The 20677-nt window shown below is 41.0% G+C and overlaps 1 protein-coding gene across 1 annotated transcript; it reads right to left on the bottom strand.

Annotated features, from left to right (window-relative positions):
* Window positions 1–10955: 10955 nt before the first annotated feature.
* LOC104100326 (uncharacterized) lies at window positions 10956–14901 on the bottom strand. The gene is made up of 2 exons (XM_009607542.3): window positions 11757–14901; window positions 10956–11670 (listed from the first exon to the last, which is right to left on the bottom strand). The coding sequence occupies exon 1, from the start codon at window positions 14813–14815 to the stop codon at window positions 13421–13423; it is 1395 nt and encodes a 464-aa protein (XP_009605837.2). The 5' UTR covers window positions 14816–14901; the 3' UTR covers window positions 10956–11670; window positions 11757–13420.
* Between the last annotated feature and the right edge of the window lie 5776 nt (window positions 14902–20677).

The following is a 20677-nucleotide window of genomic DNA, read 5'->3' on the forward strand; positions in this document are numbered from 1 at the left end:
CCATATGAGGCTCTGTATAATAGGCGGTGTCGGTCTCCAGTGGTTTGGTTCGAGCCGGGCGAGGCTAGCCTATTGGGCACAGACTTGGTTTAGGATGCTTTGGAAAAGGTTAAGGTGATTCAGGATCGACTTCGCACTGCCCAGTCCAGACAGAAGAGTTATGCGGACCGGAAGGTTCGGGATGTTGCATTCATGGTTGGAGAGCGGGTCTTGCTCCGGGTTTTGCCTATGAAGGGCGTTATGAGGTACGGGAAGAAGGTCAAGCTAAGCATAAGGTTTATTCGCCTATGAAGAATATTGCTTCCGTGAAGGTTCAGTGGAGGGGTCAGCCGGTCAAGGAGGCGACTTGGGAGACCGAGCATGATATGCACAGCCGCTATCCTCATCTTTTCACCACTTCAGGTATGTCTCTATGCTCGTTCGAGTACGAACGATTGTTTTAAGAGGGGGAGGATGTAATGACCCGGCCGATCATTTTGAGAGTAATAGCCCTGATCCCCTATTTACTTCTTTCCCCGTACCTTTTTCTGCTTATGTCACTTGCCGGGAGGTTTTGTTTGTAGTTTCGGAGTGATTTGGGACACTTAGTCCCTAAAACGGAAGTTTAAGTTCTAGGATATTTTACCGTAGTTGGAATTGTGTGAAGACGACTCTAGAATGGAGTTTCGTCAGTTCCGTTAGCTCCGTTGAGTGATTTTGGACTTAGGAGCGTGTCCGGATTGTGTTTTGGAGGTCTGTAGCTAAATTTGGCTTGAAATGGCGAAAGTTGAAATTTTGGGAAGTTTGACCGGTAGTGGAATTTTTTATATCGAGGTCGGATTCCGATTCCGGAAGTTGGAGTAGGTCCGTAATGTCAAGTATGACTTGTGTGCAAAATTTGAGGTCAATCGGACGTGGTTTGATAAGTTTCGGCATCGGTTGTAGGAGTTTGAAGTTTCAAAGTTCATTAAGTTTGAATTGGAGGGGTGATTCGTGTTTTTAGCCTTGTTTGATGTAATTTTAGGGCTACACTAAGTTCATATGGTGTTTTAGGACTTGTTGGTATGTTTGGTTGATATCCCAGTGGCCTCGGGTGTGTTTCGGATGCTTAACAGATTGAATTTGGACTTATGCAAATTGTTGAAGTTTTTTGGTATCTGGTGTTTCGCACCTACGCTGGGGAGACCGCAGGTGCGGACTCGCACGTGCGGAAGGAGGAGCGCAGATGCGGATTTGGGCAGCCCAGGCTGGGTTCGCAGGTGGGGATCTATTTGGGCAGAAACGGCCTCGCTTCTACGGTGGGATGGTGCACAAGAGCGGTGAGGGACGCAGGTGCAGCTTCTTGGTCACAGGAGCGCATCCGCAGGTGCGGACCCAGGGGACTTAAGTTTAGTCCGCACCTGCGATGGAATTTCCGCAGGTGCGGCATCGCAGGTGCGATTATAGGCCCGCAAATGCGAAATCGCTGGGCAGAAAAGGCCAAGTTCGAGGGGTTTTATCCCATTTTCAATTTTGGGACTTTGAGAGCTCGGATTTGGGCAATAATTTGGGAGATGTTCAGAGGAACCTTTTGGGTAACGATTCTTAACCCATTTATGGTTATATTCCACTAATCTATCATTAGTTATATCCTTTAATTTCAGATTTGGGTTGTACAATTTGGGGAAAATGGGAGAAGTTCTTCAACTAAGTTTTTGAGTTTTGGTTTGAATTTTGATATCGGATATGGATAATTTTGGTATGAGTGAACTCGTGGTTGATTGGGTGTTTGTATTTTGTGACTTTTACCTGATTCTGAGACGTGGGACCGTGTCGACCTTTTAGGACGGATTTCGGAATTTTGTTAAAGTCTTGATTTCATTAATTAGATTAGTCTATTATAGTTGTATTTATGATATATAATTATTTTTGGCTAGATTTGGGTTATTCGGAGTCGGATAATCGAGGAAAGGGTATTCTTACTGATTGATTGAGCTTGGTTCGAGGTAAGTGGCTTGCCTAACCTTGGGGGGGGGGAATCCCCTTAGGATTTGTTACGTGAGGCTACGAGTGCGCCGTGTACATGAGGCTACGAGTGCATACATGGGCTATTTGATGTATAACCCGACTTTTACTGAGTAGCAACCTGTTTTCATCTTAATTGAGTTATACCAGCATGTGCAGTTATCCTATGTAGTCTAATATCGCATGTCTGCGTGCTTTAACTGCTTATTTGAACTCTGTGTAGCATGCCTAGTTGATTTCTTGTTCTTCCTTGATCTCTATCAGTCTTAACTGTAGAATTCTTGCAGTTAACTATTGTATTTATCGGTTGAACTGTGTGTTTACTTTTGAGACTACAAGGTGGTACCTCAGGAGTTCTCCCTGCATATTTACTTTGGGGACTACGAGGCGGTAACTCGGGAGATCCCCCTACACATTTACTTTTGAGACTACGAGGCGGTACCTTGGGAGATCTCCTCGCATATTTACTTTTGAGACTACGAGGTGGTATCTCGGGAGATCTTCTCACATATTTACTTTTGAAACTATGAGACGGTATCTCGGGAGATCCCCTATTGGGTATTTACTTTTGGGACTACAATACGGTATCTCGGGAGCGCCCCTATTGTTATCGCATTGTGCTGTGTTGTTATTTCTCTGTGAATTCTTTCTGTTAAATTCTCCGTTTTACTTCATTTTTTTAATTATATCATCTGTCTTATTGTTATATCCCAGTAGGGCTCGGACCTGACCTCATCACTACTCTACCGAGGTTAGGCTTGGCACTTACTAGGTACCGTTGTGGTGTACTCATGCTATTATTCTGCACATGCTTTGTGTGCATATCCAGATGCTTCTTATCAGCCCCACTACTAGGTGAGAGTGCTTGCTGTTGTACAGATACTTCAAGGTACATTTGTCGTGTCCGCAGACCTCAAAGTCCCCCTCTATTCTCTCCTATGTCATTTACCTTTTATACTTCTTTTGTTAGACTCTAGTGTATAGAGATACTAGTTTCCTTTTGTAGCTTGTGACTTATGATGTTCCGGATTTTGGGAATACCGTGTATTACTAGAGTGTTGGTTATTGTAAATGCCGAGCGGCATTGTTACCAGCTATTTAGTTATATGTTGCAGTTAGTTGTTAAGTTTTTCTTCCATTTTAGTTATTTTCGCTTTTTGTTAGGCTTACCTAGTCGTAGAGACTAGGTGCCATCACGACGTCTTACGGAGCGAGAATTGGATCGTGACACATCCAGTATATATATTATACTGATTGAGTATATTATGGTCATCCAGTATATTATACTAATCTAGTATATTATACTCATACGGTATATTATACTCTCATCCAGTATATTATATCGATCTAGTATATTATACTGATCGAGTATCTTTTAGTCATAGAGTATATTATACTCATCCAGTATATTATAACGATCGAGTATATTACACTGATCGAGTATATATTACTCATCCAGTAGAAAAAAGTGGAAAATAATGCTTCTGAGAATAGATTTCAAGAATAATATACAACAACCAAATTTTGAAATGCAAGTTATCAGAACCAAAATCTAGTATAATATCAATAGAAATTAATTACGAGCAAGACTAATTAAAATCAGAGAAACAGCAACTTACATTCACATTGTCGCTAACATTAACTTTTGATGAATATTGGAGAAGATATGACGGATTCACCTTGAAAACCTTAAAATTCTATTAAATAAACAAAAACATAAACAATTAGACTAAAAATAATATATGAGCAAAGAAATATGATAAAAAGTCAAATACTACTATCTTACACTTTCATTTGTAAAGAAATCTTTATGAAGTTTGTCATATTTTGGACATCCAATGCTTGAGTAAGATAACATCCTAATTGGCCCCCAATCATCATATTTTGAAAATTGACGGAAATCATTAAACACTTCCATCATCCATACATTGAACAAAAATGGGAATCCAAGCGCCGTACAAGATGGGATCCTACCCATTGATTTCTTTTTCACTGAATCAGTGTAATGACCCGGCCGGTCATTTTGAGTATTATAACCTCGTTTCCCCATTTACTGCTCAATTTATGCTTTACAGTTGTTATGTGACCCGTCGGGGTGATTGGTTCGGGTCCGGTGAGGTTTTCGAATGAATTGGAACAGTTAGTTCCAAGGTTTAAAGTTTAGTTAAAAATAGTGATCAGATGTAGACTTATGGGTAAACGACCTCGGAATAGAGTTTTGATGATTCCAATAGCTCCGTATGGTAATTTTTGGACTTAGGAGCATGTCCGAAAAATTACTTGGAAGTCAGTAGTTAAATTAGGCTTGAAATGGCTAATATGGAAATTTAAGTTTGGAAGTTTGACCGGGGAGTTGACCTTTTGATATCGGGGTCGGAATATGATTCTAGAAATTTGGAATTGGTCTGTTATGTCATTTAGGACTTGTGTGCAAAATTTGAGGTCAATCGGACTTGATTTGCTATGTTTCGGCATCGAACCTAGAAAGTTTCGACATCGATTCTTCAAGAATACGTGGTATCATATTAAGAAAATGAGCTCCAAATTTAGTTTTGATTGAAGCATTAGATCCGTATTGAAATTTCAGAGCCATAGCAAAAAGAATCATCGAATTCGGACATCGTATGAGAGAGTAATGCCCATTTCCCTGTTGGGAATGATTTTCCATCGCCGTTAACGCCCAGGGTAGCGCAGGGCGCTAGCCCTGGCCCTGGGATGTTTAAAGGTACTGGAAACAGCGCCACAGGCAGTGTCCCACGCTACTTGTGGCGCCCGAAACAGCTGAGGTCCTATAAACGGAGGTTTTTTTCATTTTTGACAAAAATAGAGTTGGGGAGCTCGGTTTAGGCGAATATTGGGCGATTTTCATGGGTAAACATTGGGGTAAGTGTTCCGTATCCTGTATTAATTATATTTTATGATTCCATATTCATTAACATCATGAATCCGTGAATTTATGGAAGAAAAATCAGATTTTTATAAAATCTTCCAAAAATGTAAAATGAAGATTTGAAGGTCAATCCGATGTCGGAATTCGATAATTTTGGTATGGTTGGACTCGTAATTGAATGGATTTTCAGATTTTATAACTTTTATCGGGTTCTGAGATGTGGGCCCCACTATTGATAGTTGAATTATTTTCGGATTTTGTATTGTGAAATTTAGAAATTTCATATGGAATTGATTCCTATACCTCGTGTTGATTGTATCGAATTATTTTGACTAAGATTCATGGCGTTCGGAGGCCGAATCACGAGGAAAAGGCTTATTGGAATAAAGAATTGCTCGGATTGAGGTAAGTAACAGTTCTAAATTTGGTCCTGAGGCTATGAAACCCCGGATTCTGTGATATGTGATTGGTTTTGAGGTGAGGCACATGCTAGGTGACGGGTGTGTGGGCGTGCACCATAGGAATTGTAACTTGGTAAATTCCATGGATTTGTGTTGAATAAATTGTTGCTACCCGTACATTTGTCCACGTATTATGGAAATTGAACTATAATTCATGTTTAAACAATGTTTTGACACTATTGGGACCCACAGAGGTCGTGTACATGTTAAATTATCTATTAATTACTATTTTGTACTCAGTCACGGATTTACTTGCATATTACATCTCAGTCTCTCTTGTTCATTATTGATGCCTCATATCATTGTTGTTGGGATGATCATCATGATTTCTGAGAGCCAGAGAGACTGGAAAGGTTGATGACTGAGTGAGGCTGAAGGCCTAATTGTGAGGATATTTATGGGATAGGGCTGCATATCGCAGCATGTTTTATTGATTTATGCCATGATTGGCTTGTTATAGCGCTTGGGCTGAAGGAGCCCCTCCGGAGTCTGTACACACCTCCAGTGAGCGCAGGTACCTACTGAGTGCGAGTGCCGAGTGCTGAATGATTCAGAGAAATGAGTGACTGTGAGGAATGAGTGACTGGAAGGAAAGAGTGATTGTGGGGTTGGAGTGAATGGGAGGACTGAGAGACTGTTACTCTGAGAGGATGCATTGATTTCATTATTGTTGCACTTCAGCTGTCATATATCACTGTTTTGGAAAACTCTGAAAGATATTATTTTTGTTTCAATCAAAATTTGATATGAAATTTCTGTGGAGTTTTAAATGTTGAACTTGAAAGCATGCCTACCTTTTTATGTTGGAAAATACTATATTTGGACTTAGCTGTGAAGCTCGTCACTACTTTCAGTTCTTTATTTATTATTGTTACTTACTGAGTTGGTTGTACTCATACTACATCCTGCACTTCGTGTGCAAATCCAGGCGAACCCGGACATAGTGGGTGTGTATTCTTCCGCACGATTGATTTTTCGGAGATTCAGAGGTAGCTGTCGTGTTTCGCAGACCTTGTCTCTCCTTCCCTATCTCTTGTTTACTGTATTTTGTCTTAGACTATTATAGACCGTATTTTCCAGGCTTGTAATGTATAGATGCTCATGTACTTAGTGACACCGGGTTTTGGGAATATGTTTTACCTAGTATTTGTGGGATTTTCTATTAAACTTAATAATGATGTTTTTTGTATTTAAAAGATATTGTGGGTTATTGATGATGTCGACTTGCCTAGTATTGAGATAGGCGCCATCATGACTAGTGATATTTTGGGTCGTGATAAGTTGGTATCAGAGCCTAGGTTACATAGGTCTCACGAGTCATGAGCAAGTTTAGTAGAGTCTTGCGGATCGATACGGGGACGTATGTACTTATCTTCGAGAGGTTGTCGAACCCTTAAAAAAATTTCACTTTCTTGTATTCTATCGTGCGAACTTGTTGATTCTATAAAACTAAAATTCTGATTATTCTATTCTCTCAGAGATGGTGAAAACACGTACTACCGGATCAGACGGTCAGCCACCAGTGCCACTAGTTAGGGTCACGAGTGGCCGGGACGTGGTAGAGGCCTGGGCCGAGGTAGAGGTCGAGGTATCGCTCGTACAGCAGTTGGAGCAGCACCTGTAGCACCGCTAGTTGCTCCAGCTCAGGAGCAGATTCCAAATGTAATTGAGCCAGCGGGACCCGCTCAGGGACCAATTGTGCCCATTGAGATTCCAGGCCAACAGGAGGCTTTGGCTCAGATATTGACAGTTTGCACTGGCCTTGCTCAGGTGGTTTTGGCTCAGGTCGCACCAGCCACTTCTCAGGCCGGGGGAGGTACTCATACCCCTGTTGCCCGTACTCTAGAGCAGGTAGTATAGGGACTTCAGATACCGGGGGCACTACCAACCCAGCCGGTTGCAGCTGTTCAGGCCCCGGTAGTCCCCGTTATGGTAGATGATGAGCAGAGGAGACTTGAGAGATTTGGGAGGCTTCGACCTCCATCATTTAGCAGTGCTGAGTGAGAGGATGCTCAGGGTTTTCTGGATAAGTGCCACTGGATGCTTCAGACAGCAGGTGTTCTGGAGACTAATGGGGTCTCGTTCACTACTTTTCAATTTTCTGGGGTTGCCTTTAGATGGTGGGAGGCCTATGAGAGGCGCAGGTCGATCGGTGTAGTACCACTTATATGGCAGTAATTCTCCATTCTCTTTTTAGAGAAGTTTGTGCCACAGTCTCACAGAGAGGAGCTGCGCAGACAGTTTGAGTAGTTATGTCAGGATGGCATGTCTGTGACGCAGTACGAGATGAGATTTTCTGAGTTGGCTCGTAACACAGTTTGGTTGGTTCCCACTCATAGGGAAAGGATCAGGAGATTCATTGATGGCCTCATATATCAGTTGCGGTTACTTATGACTCGGGAGAGGGTATCAGGTGCTATTTTTGATGAGGTAGTTGATATTGCTCGGTAGATAGAGATGGTCCGTAGCCAAAGGCATGGAGAGAGGGAGGCTAAGAGGCCTCGTGGACCAGGTGATTTCAGCAGTGTTCCTTTAGGGGGTCAGTTTTACCGCGGTAGGAGTCGTCCTTACAGACACGCTCAGACGGGTCATCCAGTTCACCGTGGTGTATCATCCAGCCATGGTTCATACAGTTCTCATCAGGGTCAGCCATCTATCGGCGCCCATCCAGCCCAGAGTTCGTCGTCTCGTGCCCCTTCAGTTCAGGGTTCATTTGCACCGGGTGCTTCTAGCAGTTATTCTGGTTCTCGGGGTCCGATTCAGTTTGCACCACTACCAGTACCGCGGGGCTACTTTGAGTGCGGGGAATTTGGACATATATGAAGACAGTGCCCTCATCGCCCGGGAGGTCCAGTGTAGTAGAGGAGTCAAACTACGACTTCAGCACCAGTTACTTCGCCACCCGTCCAGCTAGCTAGGGGTGGGGGTCAGGCAGCTAGGGGTCACCCAAGAGGGGGAGGCCGATCAGGCGGCAGTCAGGCCCGATTCTATGCTTTTCCTGCCAGACCAGATGTTGTTGCTTTAGATACACGGACCCGGAAGGTTCCCCAAGCTGATCATCTTCTACCCTGATTTTCGATTGATATCGGTTATGGACATCGGCCCAAGTGACAGCCGAATATTCTACCAAGTTTTGTTTCAACTGCTGTGAAGCCAACGAGCTCTGAATCTTGAGTCCTTGGGTGAAAGCCTGAACGGCCCAATCATCAGCGACTGATGGCAGGTCCATCCGTTCCATTTGAAACCGGGACACAAATTCTCTGAGCATCTAATTATCCTTCTGTTTTACTTTGAAAAGGTCTGACTTCCTGGTCTCGACCTTAATAGCCCTGGCGTGTGCTTTTATGAAGGAATTTGCAAGCATAGCAAATAAATCAATAGAATTAGGAGGTAAGTTGTGATACCATATCATAGCTCCCTTTGACAGGGTCTCCCCGAACTTTTTAAATAAGACAGACTCGATCTCATCATCCTCCAAGTCGTTCCCTTTGATGGCACATGTGTAGGAGGTCACATGCTCATTTGGGTCAGTCGTTCCGTTGTACTTAGGAATCTCGGGCATGCGGAACTTCTTAGGGAGGGAAAGGTTTTTGAACGAGCTTCTTGGAGTCCAGACCTTTCAATATCGGCGGTGCCCCTGGGATTTGGTCGACCCTGGAATTATAGGTCTCCACCTTTTTGTCATTAGCTTCGATTTTCTTCTCCCCTGATTCTACCCGTTTTATCAGTTCCTCGAGCATCTTTATGATCCCGGGGTTAGTCCCCGATTCATTTTTATTCGAGCTCTCTGCGACCGGTTCATCCCTGCGGGCAACTTCCCGGGACGGATCGGGTTCAATTCTGTTCGGCGCGCGGCTTTGGTTTTGTAACTGGGCTATTGACGCCTGTTGAGCCTGCAACATTTAGAAGATCACCTGTAAATTGATCTCGTCTCCTCCAATGTTTTGTGTGTTTTGGGTTGTCGATCGGCCTCTACCACAAACGTTATTCTTGGGGTCGGTAGGCAGATTTGTGTTGATCGCCACATGCGAGTTAGTATCAGTCGGGTCCGCGATCGGAATTCCGATGGGATCAACGGGCGGTACCTCGTCACTGGGCACTATGTTGTTATTTTCACCATGATGACCAGATTCATAGTCAACATGTAAGGGTGTTGACTGAGAGTTTGACATTTTGAGCTTTAACCTGAAATTAGAGACAGTTCAAAGAACAAGTGTAAAGTAGTATGTGTTATGAAAATTTGTATCAAATAACCACCATTATCCTTAGCCCCACGGTGGGCGCCAAACTGTTTACCCTCAAAATCAGATAACAATTGAATTTGTAAGTGGTTTTAAGATATGCGGATTAACTTGATACAAAGTGATAAATTAAGTTGTAATTGAAATAAATAACGACAAAGTAAATTCAAATCACACGAATTGGACAATTTTAGTCTTGGAAGACCAGTCACCCTCGAACTGGATGTACTTCGATCGGTCTTAAGATACATATGAATAAGAGCTTAAAGAGAAAAATAATAATATATTGCTTTTGAGTGTGTGTTACAACGTGTCTTATGAATTATCAGGCTCCCTTTATATAGTAGAGAAGTCCTACTTTAGGTACAATTATATAAACGGTAATTAAATCTCTTGATTTAGTGATTGACGATCCCTTATCGATAAATGCCGTGATTCCCGCCGTAATATCCAACCGGTCACGGATATTTCGGCCTTCTGTTGGCTATGCTAACAATGTTTCTTTGAACTCGTTCGAGGCTAGGACCGATTCCGGGGTTACGGTCTCGATATTCTTCGAAGGCAGGCATTATGCTCCCGGGTTCTAACTCGGTGGGACTTGGGGTCGATATTCAATCCTTTATTGCCACGTTACGAGCCTGATCTACCATGTCGCAGACGAGCTCGATTTTGATCGTATACAGTCCCATAGCAAGCAATCTTCTGATTCCATAGGATCGCACATTAGTTATATAGCAACACAAACATGCAACATAACGCAATACCTTAAAGAAGACTGGAGACTGATCACTTATTTGTTCCAACACCTTCATTGAAGACCAAAGAAATAGGAATCAGATTAAACAAAACGACGCACAATTATCTGGTGCGGGAAGAAAACGGTGTTTATAATTCTAACACTAGAGGTGACAAATGGGCTGTTTGGGCTACATTTGGGTGGGTCAAAGTGGGCTGAAACAATAAATGGGTCATTGTCCAACCTAGCTCAAAGTTTATTTCGATCAAAATGAGTTGTGTCAAGATAGGCTAAATAATGGGTTGTAACCCAATCCGCCCAACTTTACCCAATACAAAACATAAAATGTCCACATACAATCAACATATTTTAATATAGATATCATTAAATTAATAAAATGTTTATAAAGAGTAATTTTTATTATTAATGTTAAAAGAGCCTGTTTATCCAAAAAGAAAACTTTCCTTTTTATTTTTTTTTCATTTTTTAGATGCCGACAAAAGTCTCACGAGGGCATATAATCTCATAGCCGCTTGGATCTTCCCAAAGGCATAGAAATATAGCAGACACATACTGTGCTAGACCTTACCTTATAAATCCCATTGAGGCATAATAAACCTCATCTACTAGCAAGCATAAAGAAAAAACGAACTGGAAATAACTAGGTACTCTATGATCATCACAGAATTTATAACATACTCTATGATGATATTACAATTGATGATACATAAAACGTGATAGAATATAACAATGTAAAAAATTGAGTGGTGCCCCTCTTTCTCCAACCTTGTGCATTCTTCAATTTGTAGCTCCTTCGCTTCTTCTTCCACTGCCTTCAAGTATTCTTCAAACTTTATCATTTCATTTTTGATCTATTGGACTTTGTGGAGGTGGTTGAGGCAGTCGCCTTTTGCTTTGCAATTCTCATTGGAGGTTTCCTAATGACAACCTCTTGTGTTGCTTTGCCATCCCAACTATGTTGCCTTTCGTGTGCCTTCTTTTTTTTTTGTTGGATCCACTTCTCATGTGTCTAGGTGAAAGATCTCCTTCTCTCGCTACATTGGCAAATGTGCTGTCCAGTATTTCTTCCTCCTCACCTTCTTCTAAGCATATCTTGGCCATATCAACCCCAAAAGTTTCTGTTGGATTGAACGCAGATACAAGTGTTACTTGATCGTTCTTTTGATTTCCAAGTGCGCGCAAACTGTCCATGTCATGTGAAACAAGTGCATGGAGGATATTTGTTGGTGTCAAATTGTATGTGGCAGAAATTGAGCTGTTAATTGCAGTAGGTACTGCAGTATGCATTGAAGAAATTTGGAGCTCCTTCGAAACTGATGAATTATTGGCTTTTGGTTGCTGTCCCGATGGTACAAATGCAGCTAAGTTTAGACTTAAACCTCTCTTCTTTGGAAAAATGTCATTTGAATTAGAAACATGCTCACCTAGCACCTTTGATGGCTTATCCCTTGAAGGAGGAGTTTCTGAAAATTCAGTCGCCTCATCTTCACTAGCTGCCTGAAAACTATCTGCATAGTCTTCGTCCTCCTCTTCAGCTAGTTCTGCCCAAGTGTTCCTGTTCACAAGCAGTGCACTCGTCGCCCCTTGTTGCTGTTTAGAATGCGTTACCTCATTTGTTGATGCTTGAGAAAGAGAGATAATAGTTGTGTTTGCATGTTGGTTGTTCCCTGTTGATATTAGCTGCTGTCCAGAATAAGCCGCATGTTCATCAAAAAATTCGAACGATTGGGATGGTATCTCAAAGACTGAAGTATTCAGTGGTACAAGAGGTGCCTTAATCTTGGTAGTTGTGTTCATCATCATAGCTGCTTGTGCATCCTTAACCATCTTAGCTGGTTCCGGATTTGAAATATGCAATGTTGGTGTTGATGCAGTAGGTGCTTGACTTGCCTCACATGTGTTGGCATTAACATTTACAATATGAAGTCGAGCATCTATGTCATTTGCATTATTCTGCTGCTTTTGGTTACCTGTAAAGCCTACTTTTTCTTCTTCTGCCTGGGCATCCTTTACCATGTTAGCTAGTGCAGAATTTGAAATATGCATTGTTGGTGTTGCAGCATCTAGTGGTTGAGTTTGCTCGCAATTTGGATCATTAACAGTTACGAACTGAATTCGAGCATGTTGGTCCTCTGCATTTTTTTTATTGCTTTTCAGTATTTATGTTGCTTGTATTTCCAATGGCTGGTTCTGTCACATCCTCCTGCTGTTGCTCCATATACTCAGGTTCATTCAAAGCATTTTCGCCCTCACACAACAAAGCATCGAATGAGTTGGAGATCCCAATGTCTGTCGATGAGACAAACTGACTGTAAAGGGCTGTTGTTTGCTTCTTCGTAGGTGATCTATTCACCCCTGCCCAATTCTTACTCTTTTTATCTGAATTTGTTGGAGCTGTAGTTGATTGCCTTGTTGTATCATGTATCTGCCAAGAATGTTTAGCCTTTGAATGAATATCCATAGATCGAGCCTCACTATTCTGCAAATAATCAGTAGGCTTCATAACATCAGCTGCTGCCTGCTCCTTTCCAGCTGATCCTTGATGTTGTTTAGCCTCTATTTTTACCCCCTTTGACCCTGTTGAAGCTGCATATTGTAATGCCCCAGCACACAATGTAGCAGTAGGTCTAACAACCCCAGTGATAGCTCCAACACCAGGGGATTCAGATGCAGCAGTATCCCCCAGTTTTTTACCAACATCCTCTGTACTCAATGCCTTAGGTACTTTAGATGCTGCATGTTCTAGTTCCATAACATCAACATGATCAAAATTGGATGTTGCCCTCAAAGAAACAACAGTTTTAGGCAGCCCAGTAGAAACCTGAAAATTAACAGCATTTACTATTTTTCCAGGTGAACCAATGTGTGCGTGATTCTTATCATTGTGCTTTTGATCAGCTCCAATTATTGCACTGCTGTCCATCAGCTCCTGAAGCTGCCCAGATTCAATAACTGAATCTTTAAGAACTCCAGATGAGCATCGATCACCCACAACCTCGTACAACCTAGGTAATATTGAATTAGTAGCACGCTCCACAGTTACATTAGATGTGACAACACATATCAAATTTGAACGTTGTCTAGTGTGTTAAAAATCAGCAACAGCTGGAACAACTTCAAAACCTTCATTTAGAGTAGCCTTTTCTTGATGTACATCGGCCTGTAACTTCAACATCTGAAGCTGTTCAATAGATTGAAATTCATGCCCAATTCTTTCGACTTGTAATCCTTGCGCCATCCTAGCCAAAGCTCGATCAACTGGTATCTCATCCAAATTAGAATTCTGCTCAATCTTTTTCCCAGTAACTGCTACAACCAATTCACCTGTTCCACGCTGTTTCACAGTATCAATTTGGTGATTTGTACCAGCGAGTACTTGCAATTTCTTCTGCTGCCCACTGATAACACCAGTTTCAGGTATTCCAGCATGCCCAGTTACCACAGCTGATGAAATAGGATTCAAACGAGAGGCATTGTCCTGAGTAGTCACTGCTCTCGTAGATAAAATCTGCAAATCCCTACCTAGTGCTCGAACGTCTTCAGATTGTTGTTTTTGTAACAATTTAGCATTCAAGTAATCCCTTGCATCACCTTTTAATTGTTCAATACTAGTTTGATCATAATTCTCCTCTTCAGCTACTGCTACCAGTATATTCTTCTTTATAAGTAAGCGACATGCCGATTCGACATGTCCTTGGTGTTTACAAACAGTACAGTAACCTGGAAGATTATCATAAACAACTTCTTGAAAAACCTCAAGTATTTTACCAGATTCATTGTCAACATGCTGTAATCGAATATGTTGCGGCAGCTTAGCAACTAGATCAACGATTACTCTAACTCTTGCAGTGCTAGGTCTAAATTTCACCTGTGTTGCTTTGTCAATAGCGATAGGCTTTCCAACTGGCGAGGCAATCGATAGTAAAGACTTTCTAGCAAACAATTCTGGAGATAAGTTTGGCAATGAAATCCATACCACAGCCATTGTTGTTTCTTCCTTTGGATTGAAACCAATTGTCCAGGAAAAAACACGATATTGATGTTCTGCTCCATTGTGCGAAAAATAGTTCATTGCTCGAGCTAGAGCAGCAACAAAATCTTCATATTGATTCAATCTAATTAACAATTGTTTAGGGGCAAGTTGACCTACCAAACAGTGACCTTTAATTCCCAGAACTTTCGGCAGCAAACTTCGCAAGTCTAGCAAATCTGGAGATCGCGGCGACAATTTGACAACCACTGCTTGGTGCAGTCCTTCCTCCACAACAAAAGCTTGTCTTTCTTCCCTTGTAAAGGGTATTGTAGGTTCTCCATGGATTATATGAATTGGTTTTAGCGACAATTTAGCAGTCGTTTGGGCAGATAGGTGTGTAGTTAGGCGTTTGGTATAGGATTGTTGATCATTGTTGTTTATGTTTTGCTCGCTAGGGTTTATATTAGGCTCTCCCACAGCTTGAAGCTGGGGAGAGACGATGGCAACCATGGTTGCTGCTAGGTCGCCATCGCTAGAGATAGGAGAGAGAAGAGAGAAGAGAGAAGAGAGCGATTTGTTTTGGGGTTTAGGGTTTTTTTGGTTTGGGGTTTTTTATTATCAACGTATTATATCTCCATAACTGACAATATTGTTTTTTCTTTTTTGTAGAATTTTGCATACTTTTAACACAATACCTGGTTACTTGCATAACAAAATCGACAGAGTTTCTTTGAAATTGAGTGTTATTTTACATTTCATTTATTGCAAAAAGAAAAAGTCTGGAGTACGGGATAGTACTTCAAGTTTTATTGATTTTGGGTCTCAATTTGAAAATCAAATTTTAATAAAATGTACTCCAGAGTAACTAGATACCATAAAGGCTTAAATAGTAATGGTGCCATATAGAACAAAACAAAATAGTGCTTATCTAATTGAGTATGTCAATTATAAATATGTTAGAAGTAGAAAATCTCTCTATAATATTATCGCAATCTTATTTTGTATAATTTTTATAATGTTATTTAACATATAAGCAGATTTTTACGTTAATATTCATCTTAAAGCACTCTATAAATACACTGTAACTCATAGGCGGCTGTCGAAAACTAGAAATTCATTTGGGTTTGAACTCTGAAACTGAGTCACTGACAAGGCAAACAAAAAATTTGATTCGGCTTATGCACGTCAAAATGGCATGGCGTAACCATTTTTACGCTGGCTATCCAAAAATAGCCATCTTGCTAATGTAATCGATTTCTAACCATTTTAACTTAAAATATATTAGTAAATGATATTTTTGCCCTTGTCCTTTTTAACGTCCTGTTGAGTTACTTTACGTTTTTAATCACATTTCGCTTTCTTTTTAGAGTAGTGTACGGATTTCGCTTTCGTGAGAGCACTTTCTTCGAATTTTAGTCTGGATAAGTGTTGTTTTTACAGTAATGTATTTGAATTTTCATTGTTATTGTTGTTTCGTTTGTTTTAATTTTGATTTCCGTACTGTTAGCATTTAAACATCTACGATTTTTTTTTCTTTGTTCAGTAGTTCGTCTTATTTCTGATAATTTTGTCACTCTGTTATTAGTTTTATGTTGTAATGTTGTAATCGTTGCATAACTTTTTTGATAACGAGGTCTGCGATGAAGATGCAGTAAAGCTTGCTCAAATTTATCTATTAGAAGTCGTTCTATTGGGTAAATTTGAAGGTCGAAATATAAGTGATCGTTCTATGAAAATCATTGACGACGAAGAGCCTTGTGTTTCTTTTCCATGGGGCAGTTTCTGTTTTGATGAGCTTATTGATAGTTTGTCGTATCTTCTAACAACTGATTGTCACGACCCGAAATCTCACCCGTCGTGATGGCGCCTATCTCAATACTAGGCAAGCCGGCATCATTAATAACCCACAATATCTTTTAAATACGGGAAACATCATAATTAAGTTTAATAGAAAGTCCCACAAATACTAGGTAAAACATATTCCCAAAATCTGGTGTCACCGAGTACATGAGCATCTATATATTACAAGCCTGGAAAACACGGTCTATAATAGTCTAAGACTAAATACAGTAAACAAGATATAGGGAACGAGAGACAAGGTCTGCAAAATACGGCAGCTACCTCTGAATCTCCAGAAAATCAACCGTGCGAAAGAATCTACATCCACTATGTCCGAAATCACCTGGATCTGCACATGAAGTGCAGGGTGTAGTATGAGTACAACCAACTCAGTAAGTAATAATAATAAATAAAGAACTGAAAGTAGTGACGAGCTTCACAACTAAGTCCAAATACAGTATTTTTCAACATAAAAAAGTAGGCATACTTTCAAGTTCAACATTTAAAACTCCACGAAAATTTCATATCAAATTTTGATTGAAACAGAAATAATATCTTTCAGAGTTTTCCAAAACTGTGATATATGATAGCTGAAGTGCAGCAATAATGAAATCAATGCATCCTCTCAGAGTAACGGTCACTCAGTCCTCCCATTCACTCCAACCTCACAATCACTCTTTCCTTCCAGTCACTCATTCCTCTCAATCACTCAGCACTCGACACTCGCACTCAGTAGGTACCTGCGCTCACTAGGGGTGTGTACAGACTCCGGAGAGGCTCCTTCAGCCCAAGCACTATAACAAGTCAATCATGGCATAAATCAATAAAACATGTTGCGGTATGCAGCCTGATCCCATAAATATCCTCACAATTAGACCCTCGGCCTCACTCAGTCATCAACCTCTTCAGTCTCTCGGGCTTTTCAGAAATCATGATGAGCAGCCCAACAACAATGATATGATGCATCAATAATGAACAAGAGAGACTGAGATGTAATATGCAAGTAAATCCGTGACTGAGTACAAACTAATAATATAACAGATAATTCAACATGTACACGACCTATGTGGGTCCCAACAGTGTCAACACATGGCTTAAACATTATTTATAGTTAAATTTCCCTAATACGTGGAAAAATGTACGGGTAGCAACAATTTATTCAACAACACAAATCCATGGAATTTACAAAGTCACAATTCCTACGGTGCACGCCCACACGCCCGCCACCTAGCATGTGCGTCACCTCAAAATCAATCACATATCACAGAATTCGGGATTTCATACCCTCAGGACCAAATTTAGAACTGTTACTTACCTCAATCCGAGCAATTCTTTATTCCAATAAACCTTTTCCTTGCGATTCGACCTCCGAACGCCTTGAATCTTAGTCAAAATAATTCGATACAATCAACACGAAGTATAGAAATCAATTCCATATGAAATTGCTAAATTTCACAATAAAAATCCGAAATTAATTTAAAAATCAACAATGGGACCCATATCTCGGAACCTAACAAAAGTTATAAAATTTGACAACCCATTCAATTACGAGTCCAACCATATAAAAATTATCGAATTCCGACATCGGATTGACCTTCAAATCTTCATTTTACATTTTTGGAAGGGTTTATAAAAATCTGATTTTTCTTTCATAAATTCACGGATTCATGATATAAATGAATATGGAATCATGAAATATAATTAATATAGGATATGGAATCATAAAATATAATCAATATAGGATAAGGAACACTTACCCCAATGTTTACCCGTGAAAATCGCCCAAAAATCGCCTAAACCGAGCTCCCCAACTCTATTTTTATCAAAAATGGCAACATCAACAATCTTTGATCTCTTTGAGTGGTATTCCTTAGATTAGTATTGCTTATTAAGTAATATGATATTTATAATCCATCGACAGTCAGTCCTTTCATTCCTTCCTGAGAATAGATCCCCAATAGCTCGCAGATGAGGAATTCTTCCGCTACGACACTGTGGATTGAATGAATAAACGGATGAAATCAAGAAATAATTCAACTAACAGTTCGAACCAAGAAATGGAAGAACGAAAGTCGTATGGGTTCACAAAGACTCTGTGGCTAAAAAGTAAAAAAGATATATCGAAGTAGTTCTGATGATTCAATAATCTTATTACTTCAATCCGAAGTTCTTAGTTACTTCGACTGGATGAGTCCTAGAGAAAACCCCCCGTTTATAGGGCCTCAGCGGTTTCGGGTGCCACAGGTGGCGTTGGGCGCTTCCTATGGCATTGTTTCCAGTACCTTTAAACATCTCAGTGCCAGGGCAAGCAGCCCGCGCTACCCTGGGCGCTGACGGCGACGGAAAATCGTTCCCGACACGGAAATGGGCATAACTCTCTCATACGATGTCCGAATTCGACGATTTCTTTTGCTATGGCTCAGAAATTTTAATAAGGATCTAATTCTTCAATAAAAACTAAATTTGGAACTCATTTGCTTAATGTGATACCACGTATTCTTGAAAAATCGATGTCGAAACATTCTAGGTTCGATGCCGAAATATAGCAAATCAAGTCCGATTGACCTCAAATTTTGCACACAAGTCATAAATGACATAGCAGACCTATTCCGAATTTCCAGAATGAGATTCCGACCCTGATATCAAAAGGTCAACTCCCGGGTCAAACTTTCAAACTTAAATTTCCATATTAGCCATTTCAAGCCTAATTTAACTACTGACTTCCAAGTAATTTTTCGGACATGCTCCTAAGTCCAAAAATCACCATACGAAGCTATTGGAATCATCAAAACTCTATTCCGAGGTCGTTTACCCATAAGTCGACATATGATCACTAAGCTTTAAACCTTGGAACTAAGTGTTCCAATTAATTCCAAAACCTCGCCGGACCCGAACCAATCACCCCGGCGAGTCACATAACAATTGTAAAGCATAAACTGAGCAGTAAATGGGAAAATGGGGTTGTAATACTCAAAACGACCGACCGGGTCGTTACATTCTCCTCCCTCTTAAACAAATGTTCGTCCTCGAATGGGTTTAGAATTATACCTGGAGCCTCAAATAAGTGTGGATATTTGCTCTGCATCTCCCGATCAGTCTCCCAAGTAGCTTCTCTAACTGGCTGGCCTCTCCACTGCACTTTCACTGAAGTTATCTTCTTTGATCTTAACTTCCAAACCTGCCGGTCTATAATGGCCACCGGCTCCACATCATAAGTCAGATTACCATCCAACTACACTATGCTGAAATCCAAAACATGCGACGGATCCCCGACATACTTCCGAAATATAGATACATGAAACACTGGATGATCACTCGATAGACTAGGCGGCAATACAAGTTCATAAGCCACCTCTCCAATCTTCTTAAGTATTTCAAAAGGCCCAATATACCGAGGGCTCAACTTGCCCTTCTTCCCGAACCTCAACACACCCTTCATGGGTGAAATCTTGAGCAGAACCTTCTCCCCAACCATGTAAGCAACATCACAGACCTTCCTGTCGGCATAACTCTTCTGTCTAAACTGTGCCTTGCGAAGCGGCTCCTGAATCAATTTAACCTTCTCCAAAGCATCCTGAACTAAGTCAGTACCTAATAGCCTAGCCTCACCCGGCTCAAACCAACCCATCGGAGACCGACACCGTCTCCCATATAAAGCCTCATACAGAGCCATCTGAATGCTTTATTGGTAGTTGTTATTGTAAGCAAACTCTGCTAGTGGTAGAAATTGATCCCAAGAACCCCCAAAATCAATGACACAAGCACGTAGCATATCTTCCAATATCTGAATAGTGCACTCGGACTATCCATCCGTCTAAGGGTGAAATGCTATACTCAACTGAACCTGTGTGCCCAATTCTCGCTGCACTGCTCTCTAAAACTATGATGTAAACTGCGTACCCCGGTCAGAGATGATAGATACCGGTACACCATGAAGCCTGACAATCTCGCGAATGTAAACCTGAGCTAGCTGCTTCGAAGAGTAAGTAGTAAGCACAGGAATGAAATGAGCTGACTTGGTCAACCGATCTACAATCACCCAAACAACATCAAACTTTCTCAAAGTCCGTGGGAGCCCAACTACGAAGTCCATGGTAATACGCTCCCACTTTCACTCGGAATTTCAAGTCTTTGAAGCAATCCTAACGGTCTCTGATGCTCGTACTTCACTTGTTGACAATCTAAACACCGATCGACAAACCCAACTATATCTTTCTTCATTCTCCTCCACCAATAGTGCTGTCTCAAATCCTGATACATCTTCGCGACACCTGGATGAATGGAGTACCGCGAACTGTGAGCTTCCTGGAGAATAAACTCACGCAAACCAACTACATTAGGCACACATAGCCTGCCCTGCATCCATAATACACCGTCATCTCTAATAGTGACTTCCTTGGCATCACCGTGCTGAACCGTTTCCTTAAGGACAAGCATATGAGGATCATCATACTGGCGCTCTCTGATGCGATCATATAAAGAAGATCGAGAAACCACACAAGCCAAAACTCGACTCGGCTCAGAAATATCCAA

Source organism: Nicotiana tomentosiformis, chromosome 2 (genome assembly GCF_000390325.3).
Source record: "Nicotiana tomentosiformis chromosome 2, ASM39032v3, whole genome shotgun sequence".
Taxonomy (NCBI): domain Eukaryota; kingdom Viridiplantae; phylum Streptophyta; class Magnoliopsida; order Solanales; family Solanaceae; genus Nicotiana; species Nicotiana tomentosiformis.